Here is a 27,639-nt window from a genome sequence, read left to right on the forward strand (position 1 = left end):
GAGTAGAACATGTTTCGGAGAGTTAAAAAAAGTATTAATTTATTCGTCGGCTAATTGTGTTTGCCTTTTTCGTATTATGAATTGTGTACCCGACTTTAATCACCAGACACGGACTGAGCTGTCAGCTTGGCTAAGTCCTTTGCCTTCCTGCTGTGCACCGGCGGAGCCTGAGCGTTCCATTATTGCGATGCAGCCACTGTCTGTATGGACGGAGTGTATTAGATTCTCTTTGGGGAATGCGGGGCTAAAAATACTGTCCCGGGCCTGAAGTGTATACACACTGATTGAAGGCGGGGCGCAGCACCCCAGTGGTGTCCAACAGGGTCGGTTCCCGTTCCCGGCCGGGTCATCTTACTGCCATGTCCCTCCCAGGTGTCCGTCCCATCTGACGCTCGCCCCAACATCCGCTGTCCGGTTTTCTTTTTTAATCCGGGCTATGTTTGAGAAGCAGTAAAGAGTTAATCTTCAGAGGGAGGTGAATGAGTTTCCTCTAAGGTTGGGCTTCAGCAATGGCTCCCTGCGCTCTGTAGGCTCGGACTGCCGCTCTCTTTTCCTTTTGTAAAGCTACATTCTCCTGGGTTGAAATGACCCGTTTGCGGGACACAGTTCATGCTTATGATGTGGCAACACTTCGGACCACAACCGAGGCTGAGGATTGGATCGTAAAAACACTTTTTAAACGAACTACTCTGAATGAGCAGATTATCCTTTTAATAGCAATTCAAAACCACATTGTCCCAGCCAAAACCATTTCAGGAGTAAGCTCAGACAATTTTAATGTGCTGTTAACATTCAGGCTATAAAGGTCACAGAGAGAAAAGCTTGTTTGTTTTCCTGAACTCGAACCCTCCGGATTGAACTCTCTGCGTCTGGGTGTCTGTTACTGTCCTGTACCACGTCGTTTATATGCGATGCCACCATTTTCGATTTCTAGGCTTAACCTTTTCCCTCAACCACTTGATTCCGGATGTAAAGCTCAGGGGCCGGTCGCCCCGTTGCAGCATTCCTGCAGCCTCACCTAGTGACCTTTGAACTTTTCAATTGCCCTAGAAATTTCCCAATGCTCTATCTCTGGAAGGAAAACACGTTTTATCTTTTGTCCTGTTCCTCCAACCTTAGATAGATAGATAGATAGATAGATAGATAGATAGATAATATAGGTCAAAATATTAATAATAATAACCGACGGCAATATATTTTTTTCATTAAATATTGGCCTTCTGTTGACTTGTAAATAGGACGGTAGTTGAGGTATATTTTTAACACATTAGCTAATGCTTTCTTAAATAAACTGCCTTAAATGACGGTAGCAGCCCCGCAGACCTAATAAGAGGCAGAGGATGAGCCCAAGGGGAGATTGATGACAGTGTTCCGTATGACGGTGGCCTCTCGCCAGAATTGTGGTTGCCAAACAAAGTGTCTGTGAAGAGGCCTGGTTGTCATCAAAGCCGTAACCACACATTTCTCAAGAAATATCCCTCTCATTACGCCCTCAAGGTTCTTCCTCTTTAAGACCACCCTAATGTTCTTTAAACATGCCCATCGAACGGTTGAAGAGCTGATTTCCTGTGTCACACAGTGGCCCCATTGATCTGTGTGAATCAATAGGGGACTGAAAAGGGACATGTATACAATCAGGAAGAGCTTGAAAATATATTAAAACTGTGGCATTGATTTAGGGCCGGGGCAAGCTGTACATGTTAATATTTAATTCTTGCCGAATCGCCAACTCACCGTTATGGTTGATAATGGGATATTTCCAAGTTAGAAGAAGGATACATTATTTTTACATTCCAGTGTACACCCAGAAAAATCGTGTAATGCTTGTAAAAGCCTAACCTGTAAGCTTAATGCTGTTACTTTCCATCTAACAGCTCTACATATAATGCAGTAAGGAACGCAGTCCGCTTAATAAAATCTCTCTCTCCCTCTCCCCCTCTCTCTTTCTCTATCTCTCTGTGTGGTTATTCCCCCTCCCCCCCCCCCCCCCCCCCCCCCCCCCGCCCCCAGTTTGTCCAAGCAAGGACATCAGGAACAACGTGACCAACCTGAACTTGCTGGAGAACTGCACGGTCATCGAGGGCCACCTGAAGATCCTGCTCATGTTCAAGACCAAGCCCGAGGACTTCCGTGGCCTCAGCTTCCCCCGGCTGCGGGTGGTGACGGAATACCTGCTGCTGTTCCGCGTGTACGGCATGGAGAGCCTCACCGACCTCTTCCCCAACCTGACGGTGATCCGCGGCAACAAGCTGTTCTTCAACTACGCCCTGGTGCTGTTCGAGATGCTGCAGCTGCGGGAGATCGGCCTGCACAGCCTCATGAACATCACGCGGGGCGCGGTGCGCATCGAGAAGAACCCGGACCTCTGCTACCTGTCCACGCTGGACTGGTCCAAGGTGCTGGACACGGTGGAGGACAACTACATCGTGGCCAACAAGAACGACCGCGAGTGCGGAGACGTGTGCCCCGGGGCGGCCATGGGGAAGACCACCTGCCTGATGACCACCATCAACGGGCACTTCAGCGAGCGCTGCTGGACACAGAAGCACTGCCAAAGAAGTAAGCCACCCTTTACCACTGCGTTTGTGGGCCCTTCTTACCTAGGCCGTACACGGGGGTGGGGGCTGGAGTTTGGGACTCGAGTCGCACTAGTCGCAAACACTGTGACGCATTAACCTTAAGGAAATGTTATACAAGATGAATGCCATTCCTTGCGTAACCTTATGCCTCTGGTACATAAGTCTTGTGATTTCCGGTGTGCGGATGCACACGCGTATGTTGGTGTACGATCACGAAATTTTCTATATCATCACACATAACACGAGGCCAGCCCCCACAAGTTTTGAGAAAACTGGAGTGAAAGCCTAGGTTTTGATGCCTGAGAGTTTTCTCTTTGTATTCCCATCTCGTCACCAGCAGTGAGGTGAGTGGTGAGCTCTGCCTGGGCAGTGGTTGACTTCGAGAGAAAGTTAAGCTTGCCGAACACTCAGAGAGTGTTGTGCTTTCCGAACAATTGTGTGTATTTCTCTGTGTGCGTATAGCTACATGCAGAGCGTAGCACAGGAAAAAACTATTACATGTGATTATATGTTGGGTTAAGTCTTTAATCGTATTATCCATGCAGTCTATAGAATTATCAGTTATGGCTTTTTTCCCTAACTAGTCCAAAATGAACTCTGTGCTCTGTGATTACATGCCATCACAACTTTTTTTAAAGGCATACAATGCATTTAATATTATTATCATAAGAAACATCACATTATTAAAGTGAACAAACAACTAAAGAATACACTATTTATATTCAACGTCAACTTGTCTCCTATCATTTTATTATGTGTGTAGGCCTATATATTTCAGTAGCTTAATAATGAAATATGTATATGCTTTGGTTATATACCATTAAAACGGTATCAGGCCATGGATAAGTATCGGTAATAAAAAAAAAACATTACGACCATTTGAGACTTGACTTGGACCTGCAGAAAATGACGTGAGCATCTCTGGCTTTCACACGGGTTGTATCGAGGACAGCCATTGAGTTGAAAGGACCAAACACACTTGTTTCTACATCCTAAGTGAGACAACAACAACCCGATTGTAATGATTAGGATTGCAACATGTTCTACATTGAATGGTACTTTAAGTGCTGCTCAACTACAACAACAAATGTGAGTTTCCAAAAAATCAGTTGGACAAATTAGTCATAAGAAGCATCGCTGCAACTTGTTCAAAGCGTCTATGAATAGGCCGAATGGGATGGGGCTCGCGTCCCCCTTGCCGTCAACGCCCAGCTCTTCCCTTTCAAAGAATTATGTCAGGATAATGTGCTTATCGCGCAATGCTGTGAGCGCTTGAATTCTACCGCAGCCTAATAATATTTACAATTGTTGTTATCCCCGTTAGCAACATCGGGTCCTATACCATCCAGTACAACCACCGCAAATCCAAAAGGGATTCTGGCCCACATGCCGGACTGATTCCTCGCAGCTTCATGAAGTCACAAGTTGGCCTTGTATGTGCACATCACTCACCTAGCTTTCAAGGAAATGAAGAACTTGCCCCGCGCTGCAAGAATGTGGAGACGCTGCTATGGCGATGCGCTCCACAAAAAAAAACAATCTGTTCACTAACCCCAGTTCCAGCTTCAGGTTTTTATTATTCAGATAACATGTGGTGTGTGTTGGGGTGCCATCAAAGTATTATATATGTATACATGAGAATTGGATTAGTACTAGAGTTGGAGAAACACTAGTTGTTTCTTACAGATTTCTATGCTTGTAGATAAATTCAACTAATGAAAGGATATGCACTGGATGGAAGTGATTAGCTGGCTGCCTTCCCTCCACTCAGGGTGAAGTTGTGTTTTGTTAACACACATGTTGTGTCTCATTAAAGAGCTAAGAGGTCAGATGCAAGTCATGTGCTCGTGTTTAGTGAGGCCGGTCAGGTTTTAGGCCGGACCCACTGATATGATGCAAGGCGCTCTCTGTCAGAACCGTGCATGTGTGTGTTCACCAGACGGGAAGGTTGTCATTACCGATGATCCGTGGAGAAGCCAGAGGGCAAGGCCGACGACAACCACCCCTCCCTGAACTTTTTGTTGGCGTTTCCTCAGATTGTATCCGAGGAAATACGCTTTGGTTTCCTTATCAAGTGGCTCCTTTTTAATCGTACAATGACAAGCACAGACATTTGTATTTTTTATTTTCTTTTACTCCGGCAAAAGAGTTAAAGGTTGAGTGGGAAGAATTTTGCGTCTGGGTGCTGTCTGAACTCCCTGGCCTTGCACTGTTACGCAACAGTCGACACACATCATGTAACCGCTGCTTCTATGTGTTCTACATCTGGTGTGTGTGCGTGTGTGTGTGTGTGTGTGTTTGTGTTAAACGCTATAGGAAACGCTACCTGAAGCAAGGTTTTACTTATTTATAATTCTTTCTGACTTTGTTAACATTGCTTCTGCTGCTGGTACAAATAACTGCTGCTGCTACTATCACTACATACTAATACTACTATTGTCTTGAAAGGTTTTGTCTAGCTGTGGTGAAATTGTTGTGGAAGGAATTTAATGTACCCAAGGCCTGGTTAGTCAGAGATTATTTTGTATGAACTGTATTTCACACCTTCCATTATTCTGCAAAACACTCAAGGTTGGAAGTGGATACGGCAGTGGCCTGATCTGCTAACAAGGTCTTGCAGTCCAGCACAGGTTGGGGCTTGTAGCCTTGTGGTGTAGGGTCTGTGGTTTCTTTGACTATAGTACCTAAAGCGTTGAAGGCCTCGTTAAGCCCCAGCTACGACCTTAGCGTTCAAGGTAGAGTGAGTTCCAATCCAGTACAATGGAGAAACTTTTTGTTAGTGTGTGTGTGATTTTTGAGGTTTTGAAGCTCCCGCCGTCCATACACTTTCTGTACAATCGGTAAATCACCGTAAAACAAGGCAAAACAGCCATGAGGTTTGGCTGAACTCCCATGTTTAGAGTCACAACCAATTTCCTTTTCTAGAATCTAAAATGGGGCAGTTTAGGCCATTACGGGGCCAACCACTGCTAATTTCCTCCTATTTTTTTTTCCTAACTAAATTGCGTGTGTCCATTAAACAGAGTGCAGGGCCTGCTTGTTATGAAAACTCTTGACACACACGAACGCGCGCAAGCTACTTTCACTCCATGTTTTGTCTTCAAAGAAAAGGTTATGAATAAGTCTGAAACCTTGTCAGTCAAACTACATTATCAATACTGTTGTACTTTAACGTTGATATTCAAATGATTGATTGTTGGAAAATAAGCGGTACACACAGCCATTGAAATATTTTCCTAGTGTTCAGAATAGTCAGACTTGTCACCAGTGGATTCATATTTCTCTTTGGTTCCCTTTAGTAAATGGCGCTTGTTTAAAGATTAGCGCTCATTGCTAGCTGCTGTGTGAGGTCTGTTGAGCCTGGGATAGGGGGAGTTGACGCAGCCTGTGGGGGTTTGGCCATAGCTTAGTGAGAACCCTGGGTTTTCCCCTGAGGTTCAAATGTTTTCCACTTCCAGACTGCCTTACTGCAAATATTCCCAGCTTTAAGGTCATTTTTATCTCACACTAAATAATTTAATCGTTTATTTTTTTTAGCTCACCCATAATTCAATGATACCTTGAATCATTGAATTGACTTTATCACTGATAATCATTTCCCCTACAAAAGTGGGTTTCAGGACACGGCTCAGAGATGTAAACAGAAACAAGCACCAGTGTTTCCCACAGACCAGGTAGCAATGTGTGTCTGTGGGGAGGAGGGGGAATTTCGTGATTGCTCATTTAACAATATGTAAATAATATTAAAGAAATTGTGTATAATAATAGCGGAGTGAAACAAAGAGTGCTGACGGGGGGGGGGGGGGGGGGGGGGGGGGGGGGGATTGCTCATTTAACAATATAAAAATAATAATAGTCCTTTGAAATATCAGACCAACGATCACTTTGATCACAGCAATCGCTTCACTGTCGTCATTGTGTTAAACCAGCCATTAGCGCGCAAGGGGGAAAAGGTGATTGGTGATTGGCCCCAGTAAAAGGGGATCGGAAACAGAAAGCAATGTATTGCTCCTCTTCAGCCCCTGCTGCAGACCGACTTAAAATGGCCGGCAGATCGGTTTGGGGGTACCCAGTCTAACACCGTAGTCTATCTAAACCAGGGGTCTCAAACTCAACTTACCTGGGGGCCGCTGGAGGTAGAGTCTGGGTCAGGCTGGGCCACATCAAGTATTCCACAAAAAAAAGTAGCACAACTGATCCAATCTAAGTTAATGATCGGGCTATAATTAGATCACGTTGGCTATGTAATCACTGACAACAGGGGACATTTCATAGTGGTTGGTGAAAACCGGGACATTTTAGCGTCCTTTGGCTTTTGTCGGGACTCAGGACACGCAACTCAAAATTGGGACTGTCCTGGAAAAACCGGGACATTTGGTCACCCTATCACAAGTGATAATAAGGCGTGGCAAGCGACTCAGCAAAAATGTGCGTTTGACAACAATGCGCGGGCCGCACTAACACTAAACTTTGATGTCAAGTAGGGGGCCACAAAATATCCTTAATTGGCCTCCGGGCCACGAGTTTGAGACCCCTGATCTAAACTGTAACCGCATTTTACATTAATCGCATCGTTTGCTGCGTTACCAACGTTATCTATGCTGACTTAGGGTGCGGGATGTTCAATATATGTCAGTGCGTGTGCATGTATCAGTGACACGCGGGTTGACCCAATAAGTAATAGTGTGTACCCGCGCACCATCGGCATGTATGCGCGCTTGTCTTTGTGTGTGAACGAGAACGACAGAGAGAAAGAGTGCTATGCGGAGATGAATGAACGGAACGATATTTATGTTTCAAAATCGCGTCCAAAAAATAAATCTTTTTTTTTTGTGGCGCTCTGTGTTTTTTCTGTGGCGCTGCGCCACACATTGGTCTATGTATGGGAAACACTGAAGCACTGCGGAATAATGGATAAAATGTAACGCACCAACATTTTTATTTTTTGCCGAATTGGTAGTTTGCCGAATTGGTACTTCATCACATTCAACCCTGAAAATATGTGTAGAGCCACTATGGTAAAAGAGGCGGTTATCAGCGGTCTATCAACATAAAGTTTCCTGATTGCTGACGCAGTGAAGGTAGAAGTGTAATGGGGTTTTGATGTACCCTTCTTAAGCCCAAAGCCCACGTCCGTGACGGGACGGACGGGAAATAAAGCTTTCAGATTTTGAAGGACTGTACCTTTTTTTAAAAGTTAAAAAACTAAAATTCTCTGTCGAACAATTGAAGGTTATTTTTATTGTGCATGTACATTACCGAACACAAAATGAAACGGAGGATTAAGACACAGGAATTAGATAACATATTCAACTTGGAAACAACAAAATAAAGACGACAGGAGAACTTATGCCTCATGAGGAGACGTAGGCTTATTTCATCTAAGACCTGACATGAGACCAACATAGAAAAACAAAAAATAACCTTGATGGGTAGGTGCCGAAATAACAGACACATCTGGACCATTGCTAATATCCAGATTATGATGTTCACCAAACTCTTTTTTTTAATGCAATTGATAGGCATGATTGTATGCCACACCACGATGTAAATCAACACAGCTATAGGCCCAGACCTGTTGAGTGACCCAATGCGTATTGATCTTGTCAAACAGAGTCAAAGTCTGAAAGGTATTGGATATTCACACTCCTTAATTAAGCAAAAAAGTAAGTCAAAAATACAGAAGAAATTAAAGAAAATATGGCTTAACATTACATGGTGCTTCAACTTCTTAACCTGAAATCGCTCTCTGTGCTTAGGGCTCTAAACTAAATGGTTGTAGCTGGGTAAAACTTTCACAAGGTACTGAGAGCTCTCTTGGAGCTGCGCTGCAAAGCCAGGGAGGTTCTTGAAGAGCACTGGCAGTACCCACCAATAGAAAGTGATCGTTCCCCCGGGGCTCGCTGTGGAGACACCACTTGGCGGGCCGCATTTTGCGTGGTCCATAACTCGATTAGTAAATACTCAGTGCCTATTTAATTACGTGTGTGTGTGTGTGTGTGTGTGTGTGTGTGTGTGTGTGTGTGTGTGTGTGTGTGTGTGTGTGTGCGTACATGTCTAAGGCGTGTGTGTGTGTGTGTCAGAGGAGTTGGCCTGAAAGAAGGTTGCCCACTTCTATCTCTATCTCTATCGTTATCCCACTAAAGGATGGCTGCCACATGCATCCAACCAGAATACCTATATTGTACATCCTCTCATGACTCTCTAAGTTGTAGGAGAATTATTCAACGTGTTTTGCGTTCTTTCGCCTCTCCATCTCTCTTTATCTCTGTTGGCCGTTGGCTCAAGGCAACGCAGCTTTATTTATCTAGCACTTTCCATACACAAGGCAAACTCAAAGTGCCTCACATAGAAGCAGTGTCATACAATAAAATAAAATAATAGATAAGTAAAATAGATAAAGGCAAAGTTAAAAAAGCATATTAGAAAGCGCAATGTATTTAAGATCGGATCAACAGTCTCTGGGGTACCCACGTCAGGACTGGGTGTACACATGCAGCGATGCGCGGCAGTTATCATGCGGGGCTAACTGTTGCCGCGTCGCGTTGTGCTACTGACCACTCACTGAGTGAGGTCAGGTGTGGGACCTACTGCAGCCGCTCGCTCCTCTATATGGAGCGTCCAGATTTACCCTTCACTTGACGTCACGCATCTGTTTCCACTAATCACCAGACGGTGCCGTGTGTGTGTGTGTGTGTGTGTGTGTTTGTGCGTGCGCGCGCGTGTGTGTGTGTGTGTTTTACCATGACGGCGAGGGCAGACACCGCATAAATCACAAGGACATTGTGTGTGTTTGCATGCGCACGCCGCTGCAGACGGGGGCTATTGTTTGGTCTGCGCTGCTAGGGAACTGTAGAGGGTAACATGGTGGCGCAATCGGGTAGGAACACATCGGCCCCATGTCCCATAGTAGCCCAGAGCAGAGGAGCAGCAAGGGCACTTGCCACTCCGTGTGTGTGTGTGTGTGTGTGAGAGAGTGTGTGTGTACACACCTAAATGATGATCTCTGCCGGGTGTCCCCCTGTGGCGCAACACACACACACACACACACACACACACACACACACACACACACACACACACACTCGGACACACACACACACACACACTCGGACACACACACACACACTCGGACACACACACACACACACACTCGGACACACACACACACACTCGGACACACACACACACACACTCGGACACACACACACACACTCGGACACCGACTGGTGGCTGGCGCCAATTCCATCTTCAGCGGCGAACAATGGCTGTCATAGGAGTTTGTCTAAAAGGTCTTCCTGATTGCTTCCCGTCATTGTGGGGTTGCTTCCTCCCAGAGGTTATGAATGAACATGTTTCTGTGTGTGTGTGTGTGTGTGTGTGTGTGTGCGAATGCGCCGCGAAGCCGCTACGCTAGCAGAGCCGACACTTTTACGAGACCAAAATACTGTCGGGTCGCCCCCGTCGGGGGGTCAGCGGGACATTAAACAGGACAACTTGAGTCGCCAGCAAAATAATCCCCCCCTCCCTGGGAGGCTGAGGATGTTGTCGACACACCGTATTGTTTTGGGAAGGAAGAGCCCCGCGTCGTTGAATAATAAATAATAAAGAAGGACAAGGGCACGGGCTGTGTCGGGGCACCGGGGTCCGAGGTTGACCAGGGGCGTGAGGTGATGGGGCGGCGGCAGGGAGGAGGTTTGAAAAGTTCGTCATCCCAAGGAAATGGCATTCGGGCTTGCTTTTTGTGTGTGTGTGCATGTGTGTGTCCCCTTCTCGGTGCCGTACATTGCCGTGGTGCCGGTGAGGGGTTGTGGAGGAGAGTGTGGTCCTTCTCACCCCTACGGTCGCCTCCTAAAACATGACCCATGTTTAGAAGCCAGGCCTGGCCTTTCCCCCTCTCTGCATGCTTATGATTCATTCTCCCTCGTTCTATTTCAGGCCATGACAACACACACACACACACACACGCACACGCACAAACGCACCACTCTTTATATAGAAACTTTTTGTTCTTAATGGTTAAAAACAAGAAATACGCCAAGGAATTGAAGAGGAAGCGACGGCAGCTGTGGAGCGGGATATTTCTGAGGTCCGCTCGGATGGCCCGATTAAAGTGGTGCAGGGACCAGCTCAGTGCAATATCAATACCCAGCGTCTTATTGTTCCAGTTTGCCAGCCTCAGTTTTGATGGACGGCTGTCAGACGAGGTTGAGACCGGCTGCATCTACCACCACCAATGTATGCCAATGTTTACAGTTCAGCACACAGAGAGCCTGACACACACACACACACACACAGACACACAGACACACAGACACACCGTCTCCACTGAACTGAGTTAAAGGTTGTGGGCCAGTCGTAGCACCCCGGCCCGGCCTGTGAGCTCTCGTAGTGTTCACTGCCAGAAGCCTTTCCCCTGGAATCTCAGATATTTGCGGCATTTGTTAAAGCTGGACAGACGGGCGTTTCTTTACAGCCGTGCGCACTCTACACAGGCGCTCTATTTACAAGGGCTTATCGCCGCCCGCGGAGGCCTCTCAGCGATGGATGTGTTTTAACTGCGGGCCTCCAATTTCAACCGCACGCATTTTGTTAAGAAGAGGAAACAAATTGTGTGTCAGTTTCTTTTCTTTTTTTTAAGTAGTTTGTTTTTCGTTGGCTTGAAAAAACCCAGTACAAATACGCAAATAGAGCGTTGTTTTTCCTGTCGCACCGTGACACGGATGCAATGCCAAGCATTTGCACGCTCTGTGACATGGAAACAGATAAATGAGGGAACAGTGATTACGTTATGTCGGTTCACAAAGAGTCTCAAGAGGTCATCTAACCCACCGCTGAACACTGATGGTGAACGAATTCACCATTTCCTGTTGGCCACTCTTGTTCTGTCGGTTGCGCTGCAGTAGCGGTTTCCATTTTCAATCCAGCAGAGAGCCAAAGCCAATGAATCTCCTTATTTGATTAAACTTTTCATGATCTAATATTATTTCTTAAATGAATTAATACTTTAATTCATACTACAGTTTCCCCCCCCTATATTTTTCATTGCAGCTTTATCCAGCAAAGCATGTATCCACTTATTATCACTCATCAACCGGCACCCAAATCGACAACAACAAAAAACGAAAAATAATTTGCGCAAATAGTTTTTACTTTTTTGGGTTATCACCAAATCCGGCCTGAGTTAAACGGCCGCGTCTGTTCTCGGAGCAAACAGGGAAAGGATATGAGCAATCAAGGCCAGGGGCCGCGTGCGTCACCTGCTCGTCCAGGAGACGGCGTGGTTACCCGTCAAAGGGCCCCGCTTTTAGCAAGGTCCTAATTCCACTCACCGGGGCTAGCTGGATGAGCGGGCGGGGGCAGCTCTGCATGTCGTTTGTCTGTTTTCGTTCTATTAATGGAGGCCCGACGGCTAATGAAATTGTTTACAGTTCCTGTTGCCACGCCAGCCGCCTCGGCTGAGGGCCAGCTTCAGTTGAGTCATCGCGTCCGCGGGTAGCGGGAGGGCGACGGCAATAACTCAATAACTCGACGTCGTGATAATGACGGCGGGACGGATGAGATGCAGCCGGATATTGAAAGGCAATTCAGTGTTCGCTCGGAAAAACACATATTCAACCGTGAGTTGACTCAATTTACTGCCGCCTTGATAGAACGCAGCCGCTGTACTGTCTCTGAGCACTTAACCAACAGGTTACTATTCAGTGGGCCTGTCTAGCTCCGTCGTTGGAAGGGCGTGGCATTATCACTGCCAGGGTTGAGGGTTTGATTCCCGCAGGGGCCACCTATGCTAAGAATATATGAACAATTTATTGTCCACCAAGTGGAATATTTATCTATATCTAATATATCCGCACAAAATTTTATAGATAGTGGGATATAGTTTAAACTCATAAGCCATAGCATGTTTTCCTCCATAAACAATATGTATGTGAGTCACCAGGTCTTTGATTTCAAAGCTGCATTGAGCAATAGAACATCCCTTTTAATATCTATTTAAAACAAAATGTAATTTAATCTTTCAGCTTCCTTCCCCATTTAATCCATATCATTTACCAAGGAAGTCAAGCCAAGTTACTTACTTCTTATGGATAGGGCGCTAGAGGTCCGAGAACGCTTCTCTCAACGCTTAAGTTGAGGTCACGGCAGCCATCATCAGAATGGCTGACCGAATTATCATTGGTTAGTTTTGGATATTCAAACATTATTCAATTATTCTGGTAGCACTTTGAGCACTGCCATCCAGTGTGAGGATAAACCAAGCTTTTAACCCCCCCCCTGGCCATCTGGGTTTTAGAAGGGTTTTAATTATTAACGTATTTAGCAGCTATTTCCATTCTCAAATGAGTCCAAAAGACACCAAAAAGCTCTAACTACTACTAATAATGTGTTTATTTAGTAAACATGAATAGAACAGGGAGCGATGTTTTGACTTTATCCGTCCCCCACAACAGTTCCTGTGTGATTTATCACCGATCTATTTATTCAAAACACTGCACAATGTTTGACCCTCCTATTTGCTTTGTGATGATTGGAATATTCCTACTCCCATCATTTGGAAACCATGTGTGTATTCGGAAACTTCATTGAAGCTCTGACATAACCAAGTCAAACTTGGACTGATGTCAAACTCGGACATCATCTGATGTGATGTTGTTGTTTTGCATTTTTATTTGTTTAACCAATTGAACTACTTTAGAAAACGAGTTGATAAAAACTTGAATTCTACAGCAGTGTTCTCTGCCTGCTACGTTTGCAGCCAGTGAAAGATACACACTATGAATTGACTTTTTCTTTCTTTTTTTCTTCGACTGATATTGGATATTCGTTTGTAAACCTAACCAATACCCAAAGCATGAAGTGATGTATTGGGGCCAGCCCTAGTCTTTACTCTTCAGGCTTATGGTTCACAATGGCAGTGTTATGACTTTGCCTTTCGATGCTATAAGACACACAGGACATGTATGCTTTATATTTGACTAATTGAAGTGCCACTTTATAAGTCTGCACAAAATCCTTTGACTGTGTTGCATCCTGTTTCACATCCTGTTATTTCATAAGAATACTATTGTGCTACGGTTTGATACTAAACAGACTCTTACCAGTACCCACCCCTTTGGAAACGAGTAGATATATACGATTCTATGTCAATGAGGCAAAACCCTTTATCACTTTATGATGGCCAGACTTGCTAAGATGAAGCACTTGGCCTTGTCCTTCTACTAAGGGTCCCTGTGCTAATTTCATTTGTCAATCCACCACATGCGACCCACGTCATGGGCCGGGAATGTAAATTGGCAATTGACAGAGCTCCACCGCCGATCCCTTTGGAATCCCCGCCGGGGCTCCGATGTAAGCGTAGCGCAGAAGGAGGCCCGGACCCTGCCGTACCGCCGCCCACTAACACAAACACTCGGCCGCCGCAGTCGCTTCAACAAGACTTTGCACCCTCGAGTATTGCTTACTCTCTTCCTTCCACTTGCACATGGGATTGTGTGTACACTTGGGTGCTTGGATTCACAGAAAGGCCGTGTGTGTGTGTGGCGGGGGTGTTGCCGACCCCTGCACCCTGGGCTCATTCTTGGGCCTTGTGGTGGTGGAGGAGGACCCTCCACCTCGTCGCTGGATGGCCGCTCGCTCGATGGTGGTGCAAATGTGTTTAGTTACCTCCCCTTCCAAGTTGCCACTGTCTGGACAGTGTGCGTTCATGCTGCTCGGGGCTGCAGTAGGGATGGATTGTTGTTGTTGGGATGGTGTGTGTGTGTGTGTGTGTGTGTGTGTGTGTGTGTGTGTGTGTGTGTGTGTGTGTGTGTGTGTGTGTGTGTGTGTGTGTGTGTGTGTGTGTGTGTGTGTGTGTGTGTGTGACGAGAGGTGGGTGGGGGTCGAGGTCTCGCTCATTGTGCACTTCTGTCCGAGTGAAACTGCTGCTAATGAGATAAAGGAGCAGGCATTCCTGCCGCATTGTTCGGCGGGCCGTCTTGTGGTCCCGCGGCACAGGCTGCGTGACGAGGGATCAGACAGGCCGTTGCCACGGTGCCGGCGGAGTCCATGAAGAATAAAAGAAAAAATAATAATAATATCTAGCTTTGTTTTGGACCTGGTCGGCTTTGAACCAGGGTGCAGCCACATGTCAGACGTTTTCGACCAGTAACTCATTCACTGGCTGGCTGAGTGTAGGAGGCGGGAATGTGTCCGTCTGTGTGTGATTCTGTAATAAAACAGAGATTAACATATTGTGAAGGAGGGACGTTTAGGTGGGCTTGTGGGGGCCTGACGATGAAAGGTGCTCAGAGGGCCAAGCATGAAACTGTCCCCGACAGGGGAACAAAACACCAGTAGATAAGGGCCAATCATGTTGTTGTCGTTATTAGGACATAATTATTAAATTATCGGTTTCTTTGAAGAAGCCTCAAGAGAGGCACCGACTGAAGACAAAGATGGTGTTTTTGGGGCAATGCTATTTTCTTTAAGCGCTATGTGTACCAAGCAAGTGGGCCAGACAAACTAAGTGTTGGCCACAACAGGCGCTCACTGTGTGTGTGTGTGTGTGTGTGTGTGTGTGTGTGTGTGTGTGTGTGTGTGTGTGTGTGTGTGTGTGTGTGTGTGTGTGTGTGTGTGTGTGCGGATATAGAAGGCACACAAGGGGTTAAAGCCGCGGCTGCTTTTCCTTGGAGATGGGAGAGGCTGTTTGAATGGCTAGCTGCAACGGCTAGCCAACACATTGGTTAAGGCTGAGGGTGGATCTGCGGTGGGAACTGTGCTCCGGCATGGACTCCCACCAGCCACGGATCAGGCATGAGTGAACGAGGGCAGCCAGCAAGGCTACGTGTGCTAGGGAGGGCGGGCGAGGGGGAGGGAGAGCGAGAGAGAGAGAGAGAGAGAGAAAGGGAGAGAGGGAGGGATAGAGAGATATGTGTGCGTATGCGTGTTGGAGCAGGAGCTGACATGGAAAAGGAAAGTGCCTGTACGACAGGGCGGCCGTGTGGAGAGCAGGAGAAGTTTTGCCCGTCCCCCGTCCCTCTTGTGTATTGTTTGATTTCATTCATTCAATTCTTTCCGGTTCGTTTCCCCGCTCTGCCGTGCCGCGTGGCCGGAGGTCGCCGAGACCGTGCCCCCGCAGCGAACCGACGTTTGTTATATCATTTGTTTTTCCCAGAATTCGAGGCCCCCTTCTCCCCCACCCCCCCCCCCCCCCCCCCCCCACCCCCTCACACACACACACACACACACACACACACACACACACACACACACACACACACACACACACACACACACACACACACACACACACACACCCGCCTCTCACCCCCCCCCCTCTCCCCTCAGACAGCCATTCTCACATTACTGACCACACACACACACACACAGCGTTTTAGGTCAGGCGTTTGAAAGGCTTACCTAAGTTGAATGCATCAGGACCGCGGGCCGTGTTGTTTTGTTCCGTTAGGGGCAGAGCGGGCCTCACATGACTCTGTGACAGTGTTCGGACCCCAGAGTCGGACGCCCGCCGCCGACTCTCTCCTCGGTTCCTTGCCTTGCACCAACAAAAGGAGCAGCACCAACATTTTAACATAATGAAAAATAAAGGCCCAGCTATTTGCTGTTTGCACTGGAAGCATTCCATCGATGGGTCTTCTGTCTCTAGCGTCGCGGTTGGATGATAGATCGTGTTGGTGACATGGCGATGCAAATGTAAAGTTTATCTTAAATATTTGACGTAAACGCCTTCACTGTGCTGCATTAAAGGAAGGTAATTGTCAATATGCTAACAAGCCACGCCAACACAGCGTTACTAATGCTTCCCTTTTAGCGCACCTCAAGGGTGGGGCATAGGTTAATCCCCCGAGGATCGCGGAGACCCATACAACTCGACACACGCACAACAAACACACACACATAGTGACCTCCCCCTAACCTGAGCCCCTGGGTTGTCCCACCTATGTTGGGTCGACGCTAATCTGGGCTGGAGAGCTAATCCGTGTGGACAGGTCAGTCTGCAGTATTTACCTCTTGGAACACTTTAGCTACGCCCACACACATGCGAGTCGTGTGCACGCACGCGCACACACACACACACACCAACAAATACACATGCACGCAAATAACACAACGTCCTTGGCCCACAGAACAACAACAACAACAAAAATCCCTGCGATGCATTTACGGACGGACCGGAACCCACACTCGTACACACAAACAAACACGCATACCTGCTGATGCAAAAGTACCAGGGTTACGTAAGTGCAGTGTACAGGGACACCCGTTACTTTGGAAAAGAGCGCACCTTGGCTCATACTCAGCCAACAGCTTCTGTGACTGTCTTTGTGATTTGGTGTGTGTGTGTGTGTGTGTTTCTGGCACAGTTTGTTTTTCCCTGCTCTTTTGTGGCTTGTGCAAGTCTTGGGTAACATTGCTAGAGAGAGAGTGGCCTATGGGTTGCATTGTATTCAGCCTCACATGAACGCAGCCGGCAGGATAAAGGTCAGGCCTAGTAGCCCGTGACATTTGTATGTATTCAAACTTGTATGACGCTTGTAGAAAAGCATCAAAGTTCAAAATGAGTAGAACAAAGCTTATGCAACATGATTGTTTTACTCGATTGGCATTTGAAAAGCAATATTCCAATTTTGACTGCATATTTTAGGTTATTCGATAACCTAATATTGACTGGATTGTTTGTGACTTTAAACCGGAAATTTAAATCGAATTATCAAACTTTTGCTGGTCATATTGTGAACTTCTCTTGTCGGATCTTCCAAGTCAGAAACATGATTGAATTGCTATTAGAAAACGAAAATGCAACCACAGGATGTCATTTTTGGGGATAAAGTTCAAGTATAGGCGCTATAGTGTATTTCTTTCCTTCTTTTCTCTCTCATGCGTCTACTTGTGGAGGAGTATCTGCCTCTTGTCGACGTTCTGTCCCGCTGATATTTATTTCGTTTGTTAGCCAACAGCAGATGGAGGTCTGCTCTGCTGGCCTGAAGCCATCGCCGTGAAGTCAACGCTGGGGGCTGAGACTAGGGGGGGGGGGGGGGGGTTAAAACCACCGTGTCTCGTTGTCTCGGAGAGCCCTGTGCGGTCAACTTGAACTCTGATATTGCTGCTTTTGTCTCTCTTCCTGATTTACACTCTGAAACTCACCCGTGGTCAGGAACGGCCCATGATTCCCTCATGCAAAGCCTCGATATCTCCTTTCACGACTTGCAATTGCAACTGGCTCTCACTAACCGGCTGTGGGTCTCCCTCTCTCTCTCTCTCTCTCTCTCTCTCTCTCTCTCTCTCTCTCTCTCTCTCTCTCCCCCCCCCCCCCCCGCAGTGTGCCCGGTCCACTGTAAGCACCGTGCCTGCGCCCGCAACGACCAGTGCTGCCACGAGCAGTGCCTGGGAGGCTGTCTGCGGGGCGACTCGGCCGGCCACTGTGTGGCCTGCCGGCACCTCCAGCACGGGGACACCTGCGTGAAGCGCTGCCCCGCCGACCACTACACCTTCAAGGGCTGGCGCTGCGTCTCGCAGGCCTTCTGCCAGGAGCTCCACAGCCGCTGCAGGGAGCAGCGCAAGACCAAGAGCCCCGACTGCCAAGAGTACGTGCTCCACGACGGGGCCTGCATCCCCGAGTGTCCCTCCGGCTACACCACCGTCAACGCCTCCTCGTAAGTGTGTGTGTGTGTGTGTGGGGGGGGGGGTCTGTCTGTGTTTTTTTTTTTGTTGTTGCTTTTTTACTATTAAGGATTGGGATTACTAAGGATATTTATCTAGCTTTTAAGGAACTTGTTTGTGTTGTGCTTTTATTTTTATCCTTGCTTGTCCATGCGAAGTTGGCCACCTGCATTTTGGGGACAACGTTACCTCATGACCTTAAACTGAAAGACCCCAGTAGCCATGGAACAGACCTCACAGTTAAAGAGTTTGCGCTCGCACGCACACATGCACATACAGAGAGGCATCTGGTGATGCCACGATTTACTGAGATTGCAGGGAGCTGGTCTAAATGTGAAATATGGAACTCTTAATTGAAATCCAATCTGAATTAATCACACACACTCCGCGCACAGGGCGTACGGAGACCATTACCGCTTCATACTTGAGCGTAATACTTTGGGCCAAAACAGCAGCCACGAAAGTGCATTTATGAAATGAAATGGGGGGGGGGGGGGGGGGGACTTTATCTAGCTCTGGATGTGCAATGTGTATTCTCATTAAGAAGGCTTTTAGGGAATTGATGTGAAATTTGTTTTCATACTGATCAGAGATTGCGAGCGCTTATTCATTAAGGTATGAGTGTGAGTGTTTCCGTGTGTATGTATGTGTGTACATACAGCTCCCTTTCGTCTTGAGCGTCACCTGTTAGCCGTGGGTGTGTGTGGGTGTGTGTGTGTGTGTATTTCGGCAGTGTGTGTGTGTGTGTGTATTTCGGCAGTGCGTGTGTCGGTGTGTTTTGACACACCGTGTTGGGTGTGTGTGGGCGAATGTGTGCAGAATGTGAAGTCAGGGCGGAGCGGCGGGGTGTGCTGCTGGCACGGCCTCGGTGACTCTGCCTTTGACTCCGCCCTCCCCCCCCGCCGCTCCCCACAGCGTCACGTCTCACGTCCGGGGCGTAATAGCAGGTTGGCCTGCGCCCCTGCCCCCAGCGCCCTGCGCTGTGCCCCGTCTGCCCGGAGCAGGTGCCAAAGGGGGTGGGAGAAACGCCGGAAGGGTTTTTGAAGTGGCGTTCGCCGTACGCACGCTCCTTTATCTCTTTCTGTCCCCCGTGTCGGATGTCTGGAAGCGTGGAACGCCGCCGTCCCCGCAACAATGGAGGCGAGGTGTGCTTAACCTGTCGGTCGAGTTGTGCGTCCTGTTTACATTTAGTAGTTGTTACATTTTTGAGCTGTTTTGGTTCGGCGCAAGAGTACACACTGTTCGAGCATATATAGCCGGGGATAGGGGGGGATGTGTGTGTGTGTGTGTGTGTGTGTGTGTGTGTGTGTGTGTGTGTGTGTGTGTGTGTGTAGCAGAGGGTCAGGGCCCTGGTGGGTAGTGACTGGTGTCCTACGGTGGATGTGGATTGGACGGCTGCCGGGTGTTTGTGAACACTGTCGCCGATGGTCGCAGCATCGGCCAAATCTGGCCTGTATTGCGGTTCAGGGCTGGCGTGGACATGATCTGGGCCAGACCTGTGGGTATCCCCATCCGCACCCCAGGGGCCCCCTGCTGCCTGCATGGTCTGACAGAGGCTGTCTCTTCCCAACGACAGGAGACGCTGATCTGTGCATGTGCCTGCGCGCATGCAGTGTGTGTTTGTATGTGTGCACTGGGCATCTTAATGATCTGATAAAAACAAAAATTCGGTCATGCGGTTTTCCAGCAGCGACACCTTGCATCACATGTTGTAGTTTGGGCTCTTCCTTCCAGCCCCCCCCCCCCAACCCCCACCCAGACACACACACCCACACACCTCCTGATGTGGGTGCGGTGCCTGGCATGGGCTCAACGACAGCCTTTTGTCTGTGCTACTTTCTACTGTTGACTTGCGTCGCTCCATTGTGGATTCTGTACACACCACCGAACCATGGTTTACACAAAGCCAAACAGGAGCAACGTGATGCGGGTTCATTGAAGGCTACTTAAAGCTTCCCCTTTTTGACCAACGCTTTCACAATCGTCGCCTCTGGCATGTCATGTCACTGGTTTGTAAGAGGGCCGGGCAGCGATACCGAAGGTGACAAGACAGGTCGTGACCGGCCGTGACAGGGCTTGAGAAACAAACGGCTGAATTGTCTGTCGGAAGGCGTGATCAAGTCCAAGTCATTGTTGTTTGTTTCGAGAGACGTGTCAAACTCCCCCTCGTCAACAGTATCGGTGCCGCGGTAACAGTTGGGGTTTGTGTCAACGGGCTGGAGAGCTGTACCCCTTGATGTGGTGGTTTGGTGTCGTGGTTAGTCGCAGGGAAACGTTTGACGGCTGCGTCAGCCTGCGCCGCTTTCTCGAGCGCAACGTACACCGCAGCATCACACTGCACAAAACGGCTGGAACGCGCAGTGCCCCCATTTACACCCGGCGTAAAACCAGCCGACGAAAGCCAAATAAATGATTCCACTGCTACGTCACAAGAGTGATGGGGATGGTGTTACAGACGTCGAGGAAAAATGTCACCTTTATGACGCCCTGTGCCCGTTTTTAAAGAACATGCATGGAGCGCTGCAAACGGCACTCGCCCAAGAGGCGGGCTTGGGCAGGTTACCAGAAGCAAGGGCTTTCTCACCTCGAGAACTATCCAGCGTAAAAAGATGGCTCTGACACATGTGAAACCGGGTACAATGGCCCCGGGCGAGCCAACCATCGCTGTCTGAGCCACTCGCTAATCCACTCATATTGAAACTAGCCCCAGAAAATTCCCCAGTCTGAGTTTCGTGATGCGTGCTGCGATGTTGTTGTGAACTGCCGCTGGTTCCAGGAGACGGTGGGTGGTGGGTGGTGGTGGTGGGTTGTTGCGACCTTCTGGGAATCTGAACGCAGTTATCTGGTTATGGGATGGCGGGCATATGCAACCCACCTACAGAGCTGTTAGGCGAGGCTGCCACAGGAATATCTACGTGACCCTACGTAACGAGGGAATTATTCAGCTTTATCATGTTTTGTGTTCTCTCTCTTCTTTATTTCTTTCGCTCACTCCCTCTCTTCTTCTCTCTCTCCTTCTGTCTCTCTCCCTCTCACTATCAATTCTCTCTCTGACTATCAATTCTCACTCTCTCACTCTCTCAATCTCTCACTCACTCACTCACTCACTCACTCACTCACTATCAATTCTCTCTCTCCCTCTCTCTCTCTCTCTCCCTCACACTATAAATTCTCTCTCTGTCTCTCTCTCCCTCCCTCCTTCTCTTTCACTACCAATTCTCTCTCTCCATCTCCCTCTCCCTCTCCCTCCCTCCCTCCAGGCTGCACTGTATCCCGTGCGCGGGGCTCTGTCCCAAGGTGTGCATGGGTTTGAAGACGGTGGAGTCAGTGACGGCGGCGCAGGCTCTGAGAGGCTGCACTGTGCTCAACGGGAGCCTGGTCATCAACCTGCGTGGTGGGAGTGAGTATCCATGATCCCCCCCCCTCCCACCAGTATAGAGCATCACAAAATGCTGGAACTAATCACACATTTGTATATATATATATATATATATATATATATATATGTATGTATGTATGTATGTGTGTGTGTGTGTGTGTGTGTGTGTGTGTGTGTGTGTGTGTGTGTGTGTGTGTGTGTGTGTATAAATATATATGTGTGTGTGTATATGTGTGTGTATATATATATATGTGTGTGTATATATATATATATATATGTGTGTGTATATATATATATATATGTGTGTGTGTGTGTGTGTGTATATATATATATATATATATGTGTGTGTATATATATATATATATGTGTGTGTATATATATATATATATATATATATATATATGTGTATGGAAATTAGTCAAGTTTAAACTTTCTTCTTTTACTTACTATTTTTATATGATATGCTTTCTGGTAGGGATCGACCGATATGGATTTTTTAGGCCGATGCCTATACAGATTTATTTTCATCAGTCTTAGCCGATGCCCGATACGGGCTACCGATTTTCTTGAGCCGATATTTGGAGCCGATACTGCTTTTGCTCCCTCAATTTACATCAGAAAAATGACACAATGATGATCACAAATGTTTCAAGTCTCAATAAAAAAAGAAAAAAAAAAAAAACTGACTTGAACTTGAAATCATGACGAAAAAAAATATAAAAACCGGCGGACGATATACCGGTCGATCACTACTTTCTGGCATGCTCTGCCCTGAGTGATGCTGTTTGGCTGTACTCTGTGCCATGAGTGTCCCGCCGCGTCGGAGCTGGGCTTCTCCTTAAGGTGGTGTCTAACCCCTGCTTCCCCCTCCTCCAGGCAACATAGCGGCCGAGCTGGAGGCTAACCTGGGCCAGCTGGAGGAGATCACCGGATATCTGACGGTGCGTCGCTCCTATGCTCTGGTCTCGCTGTCCTTCTTCCGCAAGCTCCGCGTCATCCACGGGGAGGAGCAGGAAGTGGGGTAACTATTTCATCTCTGGACCTTTTTTTTTTTTTTTTTCCTCTCTCTCCCTGAGCGCTTTGCATTGCCACCGCGTCGACATCTTGTCCTGTAATTATGAGTTAAAAGCAGAAGGACTGACCTTTAAATAAAATTAAAAAAAGGACTGTTTTCTTTTTGTACGGTTGCTGCTGCTTTTGACTTGTGCTTCTTTTTTTGTAAATCATATCTGAGGGTTTCATTTGGCCTGTGTTTAACATGCCGGCGCGTTAAACACGGCCCTTACCGAACACAGAAGCTCCTGGGTTGATTTACCGAAAGTCCTTCCGATGTGTACTCGTGGTGTAAAACGATCACCGTGTCCACCCACAACACACACTGCATGCTAGCGCCACTAGCCCTAAAAAAAGATGTCCTTTTCAACCGTGTGTGTGTGTGTGTGTGTGTGTGTGTGTGTGTGTGTGTGTGTGTGTGTGTCCGTCAATCTCCCCAGGAACTACTCCTTCTACGCCCTGGACAACCAGAACCTCAGGCAGCTGTGGGACTGGTCCAAGCACAAGCTGACCATCCGACACGGCCGCATGTTCTTCCACTATAACTCCAAGCTGTGCATGGCAGAGATACGCAAGATGGAGGAAGTCACAGGCACAAAGGACCGGCAGGTCAAGAACGACATCGCCTCCAAGAACAACGGAGACCAAGCCTCATGTAAGGTTCCCCCTGGCCCCTGGGAACACATCGGCATCTGATACACTCCTTTCGTTCAAAAGTCAGCTTGAATCCCATCTCTTCAGGACCACCTACAACATCTGACAAATCAGCCTCTGCCATCTTCCAACCCCCCCCCCCCTCTCTCTCTTAATGTGTTGTCTATTGTTATGGGGTTGTTTCTTTTCCTATTGTTTAAGTGTCTGTACTGTTTGTATGTATTCCTTTTTGTAAAACGTCTTTGAGTACCATGATACTCAAAGACTGTCCCTCTCAAACTCAACCATCGAGGGACAGTGTATTAATGCAACTGCAATACAGCATCATAATACAGCTGGTGTAAGCAACGGTTTATTTAATCCAGGTAGTGTCGTGGTTCTGCTGTGTCACAGCTGAAAGGCTCTCGGTTTGAATCTCATTGTCGACAGTACCTACCAGTCACCCTCGAGCAAGACGCCATTAATAACATGTGTCTACAAGAAAAGCACTACCAGTCATGACTCCTGAAAAATACAAATTACATTCATTATTTATTCAATACTCAATTTTTTCTTCTGGTAGAAGCTAGTGAATCAAAGCCATACAATATATCCTTCCTCCCAACCACTGCCTGTTATTAACTTTGACATGATGTGTGTGTGTGTGTGTGTGTGTGTTTTTGTGCGTACGTGCGGCTACAGGTGAGAACCAGGTGTTGAAGTTCACGCAGGTCCGGACTCTGAGCGATAAGATCATCATCAAGTGGGAGCCCTTCTGGCCCCCAGACTTCCGAGATCTGCTTGGCTTCATGGTGCTCTACAAGGAAGCGTAAGACACCTGTCGCCTCCTCCTCCTCCTCCTCCTCCTCCTCCTCCTCCTCCCAACCTACTGGGCCAACAACCCCCCTCTTGTTAGTCTCCCACCCTTTCCCTCCTTTCCCCCTATTTTTCCCCTTTAAGTTTCCTCTTCATTTATTCATAATTCTTCTAAATGAATAATTAAAAAACGAGATTGTCTACCTGTCCATATGACGGATGGACCTTCCACCCACGGCAAGAATGAAGTACATTTTTTTTTGTTGTTGCTCATTTCAAATCTTCACTAATACTACTACCCCCCCCAGCTCTGTACTGTTGACTCTTGAGTAAAAAAAAAAAAGAAACTTGCGTAAAAAGTAGATGACAACACTAGACACATCCATGCGTTTAATAGGTCATATCGTTATAATTATGTAACGGTTGATGTATCTCGTTTTATTCCTGGTGTGTTGGCGAGGTCTGTAACCCTAGCACCCACCAAGGCAGTGCACTACATGTGATCAAATGTGGAAGGAAAGTCTCTTTATTGTTGTTGTCGTTGGTGGCAGTGTTGCTGTTCCATCACAGTGCCCGACCGATATATCGGCGGGCCGATATTATCGGCCGATATTAGGCATTTTCCAAACTATCGGTATCAGCTGATTAATTAATATTTTAAAACCATTAAAAAATTTACATTTTGGGTTATTGTGTTTTTGTTCAAAGGACTTTGAGTTTCATATCTTAAGTTTGTATTTTTATACATTTTATTTATCGTAACTTTAATAAATTTTGATTTTGACTTTTCTGTTGTGACAATAAAACAATAAAATTAAGTTTATTTTAAACTGCATTACCTTATTAATTTAGTGAGGACTCATAAATAACTACAAATAACCAATGTTAGGGAAACCTGTTTATGTTTTCTTACGCGTTTCTGGAATTTCTTTTTTAAATATACATCAGCCGATATATCGGAATATCGGATTTTTAAATCGCCAAACGTTTGTATCGGTATCGGCCTTAAACATCCTTTATCGGTCGGGCTCTACATCACGACCACACCCCGACCCCTTTGTAACCACCCCCCTCCTCCACCTGCCAGGCCCTTCACGAACGTGACTGAGTTCGACGGGCAGGACGCGTGCGGCTCCAACAGCTGGGTGATCGCCGACGTGGACCCCCCACCGAGGGACAAGGAGAACGAGCCGGGCCATCTCATCATGCCGCTGAAGCCCTGGACGCAGTACGCCATCATGGTGAAGACCCAGCTGTCGGCCTACGACGATCACCAGGCCCAGGGCGCCAAGAGCCAGATCATCTACGTGCGCACCAGCGCCACCAGTGAGTGACGCCGTTTTCGGACGCCGTTTATGGTTCCCCCCCCCGTCGGTCTCCAGGGTTACGGGAGGGGGGTTCGGTAGTCGGGGGGGGCATGGCCGTCGTCGAACGCACGCTGCAGTGTTTGTGTTTTTCGGACGAATGTAGAGTGGAAATTCGATGGCTTGAAATTACGTTCGATTTGTGAAAAATCGTCCAGACCTCTTCAAGGCACCACCGTTCTTAATGTCAACCTACGCGCACACACACCAACCCGTTTGCACACACACACACACACACACTCAACGACCGACGCGTCCAAGTCCGTTTCATCCTGCTAAATCCTCGGGGTTGTGTTTATAAAGAGGTGTCGGATCATGAAATATATACGAGCAAACAGGATTCTCCCCGGTGCTTTGGTGCTGCTATTCATCCATGAATGAGGAGCTCTGTGTTTGCTCGTCGGTCTTGGGGCAGCGAGGAGGCCTCGGACCCGGGGCTGGAGGGATCGCAGCAGAGGGCAGGAGTTGGCCCTCTGGCGCCGCCCTGCCAACCTAGAAGGAGCTGCCACGCTTCAGAGTCGACCCGCGGCACCCGGCCGCAGCCATCATAAATGTCTTCCTCAGTGACTAATTGGGCTCAGCTCCCTGCTGCGCTCACTGTGTGTGTGTGTGCGTGTGCGTGTGCGTGTGCGTGTGCGGTTCAGGCTTTTTGGTTTGTCGCAGTCATAACTGGGGCTCCCATCTCGGACCGCCGTCCATCCAAGGGTTTCTTCCGTTTGACACCCGGATAAAAAACCCTGTGCAACCTCACATTGTTTCCTCCTCCCGCCCTCCACATGTCTGGCCGCCCAACCCCCGGCCATAACTCTGTCGCATGCAAAGGCCACAAGGCTGTCATTAGAGAGCGAGACATCGATGGTGAAGTGTAGTCTGGCAATGCGGTCCGATCAGTGTGTCTGAGTGGGGGCGTCACGCAGCGACATAATCATCACCGTGCACCAGGGACGCGTGCGTCTCTTTTGTTCTCTCGTTAAGGCTTGTTGCACCGTACGTGTTGACAGACACACAAACACACACCTCCCACAACCTCCCACACACACTCACAAACCCAGAGTGGGAATAACCCATCGCTGTTTAGTTCTGGGAATGCTTTGATTTATTTTTCTGAGTCACCGCCCCGACTTTTTGTCTAGAGGGGGGTCGTGGAAGGTGACATTTTGTTTATAGAAAAGAAAGATATTCAGATTTATTCTAACCTGAGCGAGAACTCCAATCAGCTCAAAAAGCTCCAATCGGTTTGGACGGCCAAAGCAGCCAGCCAGCCACCGCAGCGGAACAGACCACCCTGTCACCTCGTCACACAGAATCCCAGGAAAACCCCCCCAACCACCATTCTGCTGCCAGAGAATTTAAACTCAATCAACTCTCACCACACCGGCAGCCAGAGGAATTTGGTGCATTTAGTTTTGCATATCAACGAAATGGCCATTACCTCTTCTGAGCCGGTGCAAATCCGTCCACTCTCGTAGTGACGGCCGTCGTCTCACGTCAGCGCCTTAATGAGATCTCCCTAACGAGCAGGAACAATGCACCTGCCTCTGTTTGGCTCTGCAGCATGGCTAAAAAATCTGCACACCCAAAACTACTGCATTCCATGCGATTACTCAAACTCGTCATGTAAGCACCTTAAGATTGATCCGTGCACACCGCTTAATGAATGAGTGTGTGTGTGTGTGTGTGTGTGTGTGTGTGTGTGTGTGTTCGCAGTGCACCGACAAAGCAATCAAAGCAGAGCTTGCTCATTATTAAGCTGTTGATTTTGTTTTGTTCTTTTAAACCTAATACCGACGCAAGCAGCGAGCCGTTCTTGGCTTGAGAAGGCTTAACAATGTTATCGTAAGCCATTTAAGGTCTGGTTGTTAAAGGATAACTTCAGGATTTTTCAACATGGATCCTATTTCCCCATAATTTTGGTCAAGTGGCTAATAGTGACCGAACATTTTTTAACTGTTCTAGTATTGACCAAGCACATTTATGCCATAGCAATAGTGCCCCCTCAGTGTATGTCCAATAAAATGCTGTTTTTTGCCACAGACCGGCTAAGATACATTTCTAAGTGTCTGACAACACGATGGAAATGATCACTGCAGAGAAATTAAAGCTTTTTCTTTACGTCTCGCTTGATCCGATCTGTTTGTTATCGTGTCTAACC

The 27,639-nt window shown here is 47.6% G+C and overlaps 1 protein-coding gene across 1 annotated transcript in view; it reads left to right on the forward strand.

Moving 5' to 3' along the window:
- insra (insulin receptor a) overlaps window positions 1-27,639 on the forward strand; it is a 48,703-nt gene that overhangs the window by 5,740 nt on the left and 15,324 nt on the right. Inside the window, exons 2-8 of the mRNA XM_079751466.1 lie at window positions 2,011-2,559; window positions 17,902-18,235; window positions 21,503-21,642; window positions 22,498-22,642; window positions 23,115-23,329; window positions 24,010-24,136; window positions 25,211-25,449. Of these exons, the coding sequence (XP_079607592.1) occupies window positions 2,011-2,559; window positions 17,902-18,235; window positions 21,503-21,642; window positions 22,498-22,642; window positions 23,115-23,329; window positions 24,010-24,136; window positions 25,211-25,449 (1,749 nt within the window). The remainder of the gene's footprint in view (window positions 1-2,010; window positions 2,560-17,901; window positions 18,236-21,502; window positions 21,643-22,497; window positions 22,643-23,114; window positions 23,330-24,009; window positions 24,137-25,210; window positions 25,450-27,639) is intronic.

Source organism: Pollachius pollachius, assembly GCF_949987615.1.
Source record: "Pollachius pollachius genome assembly, chromosome: 14".
NCBI classification, from domain to species: domain Eukaryota; kingdom Metazoa; phylum Chordata; class Actinopteri; order Gadiformes; family Gadidae; genus Pollachius; species Pollachius pollachius.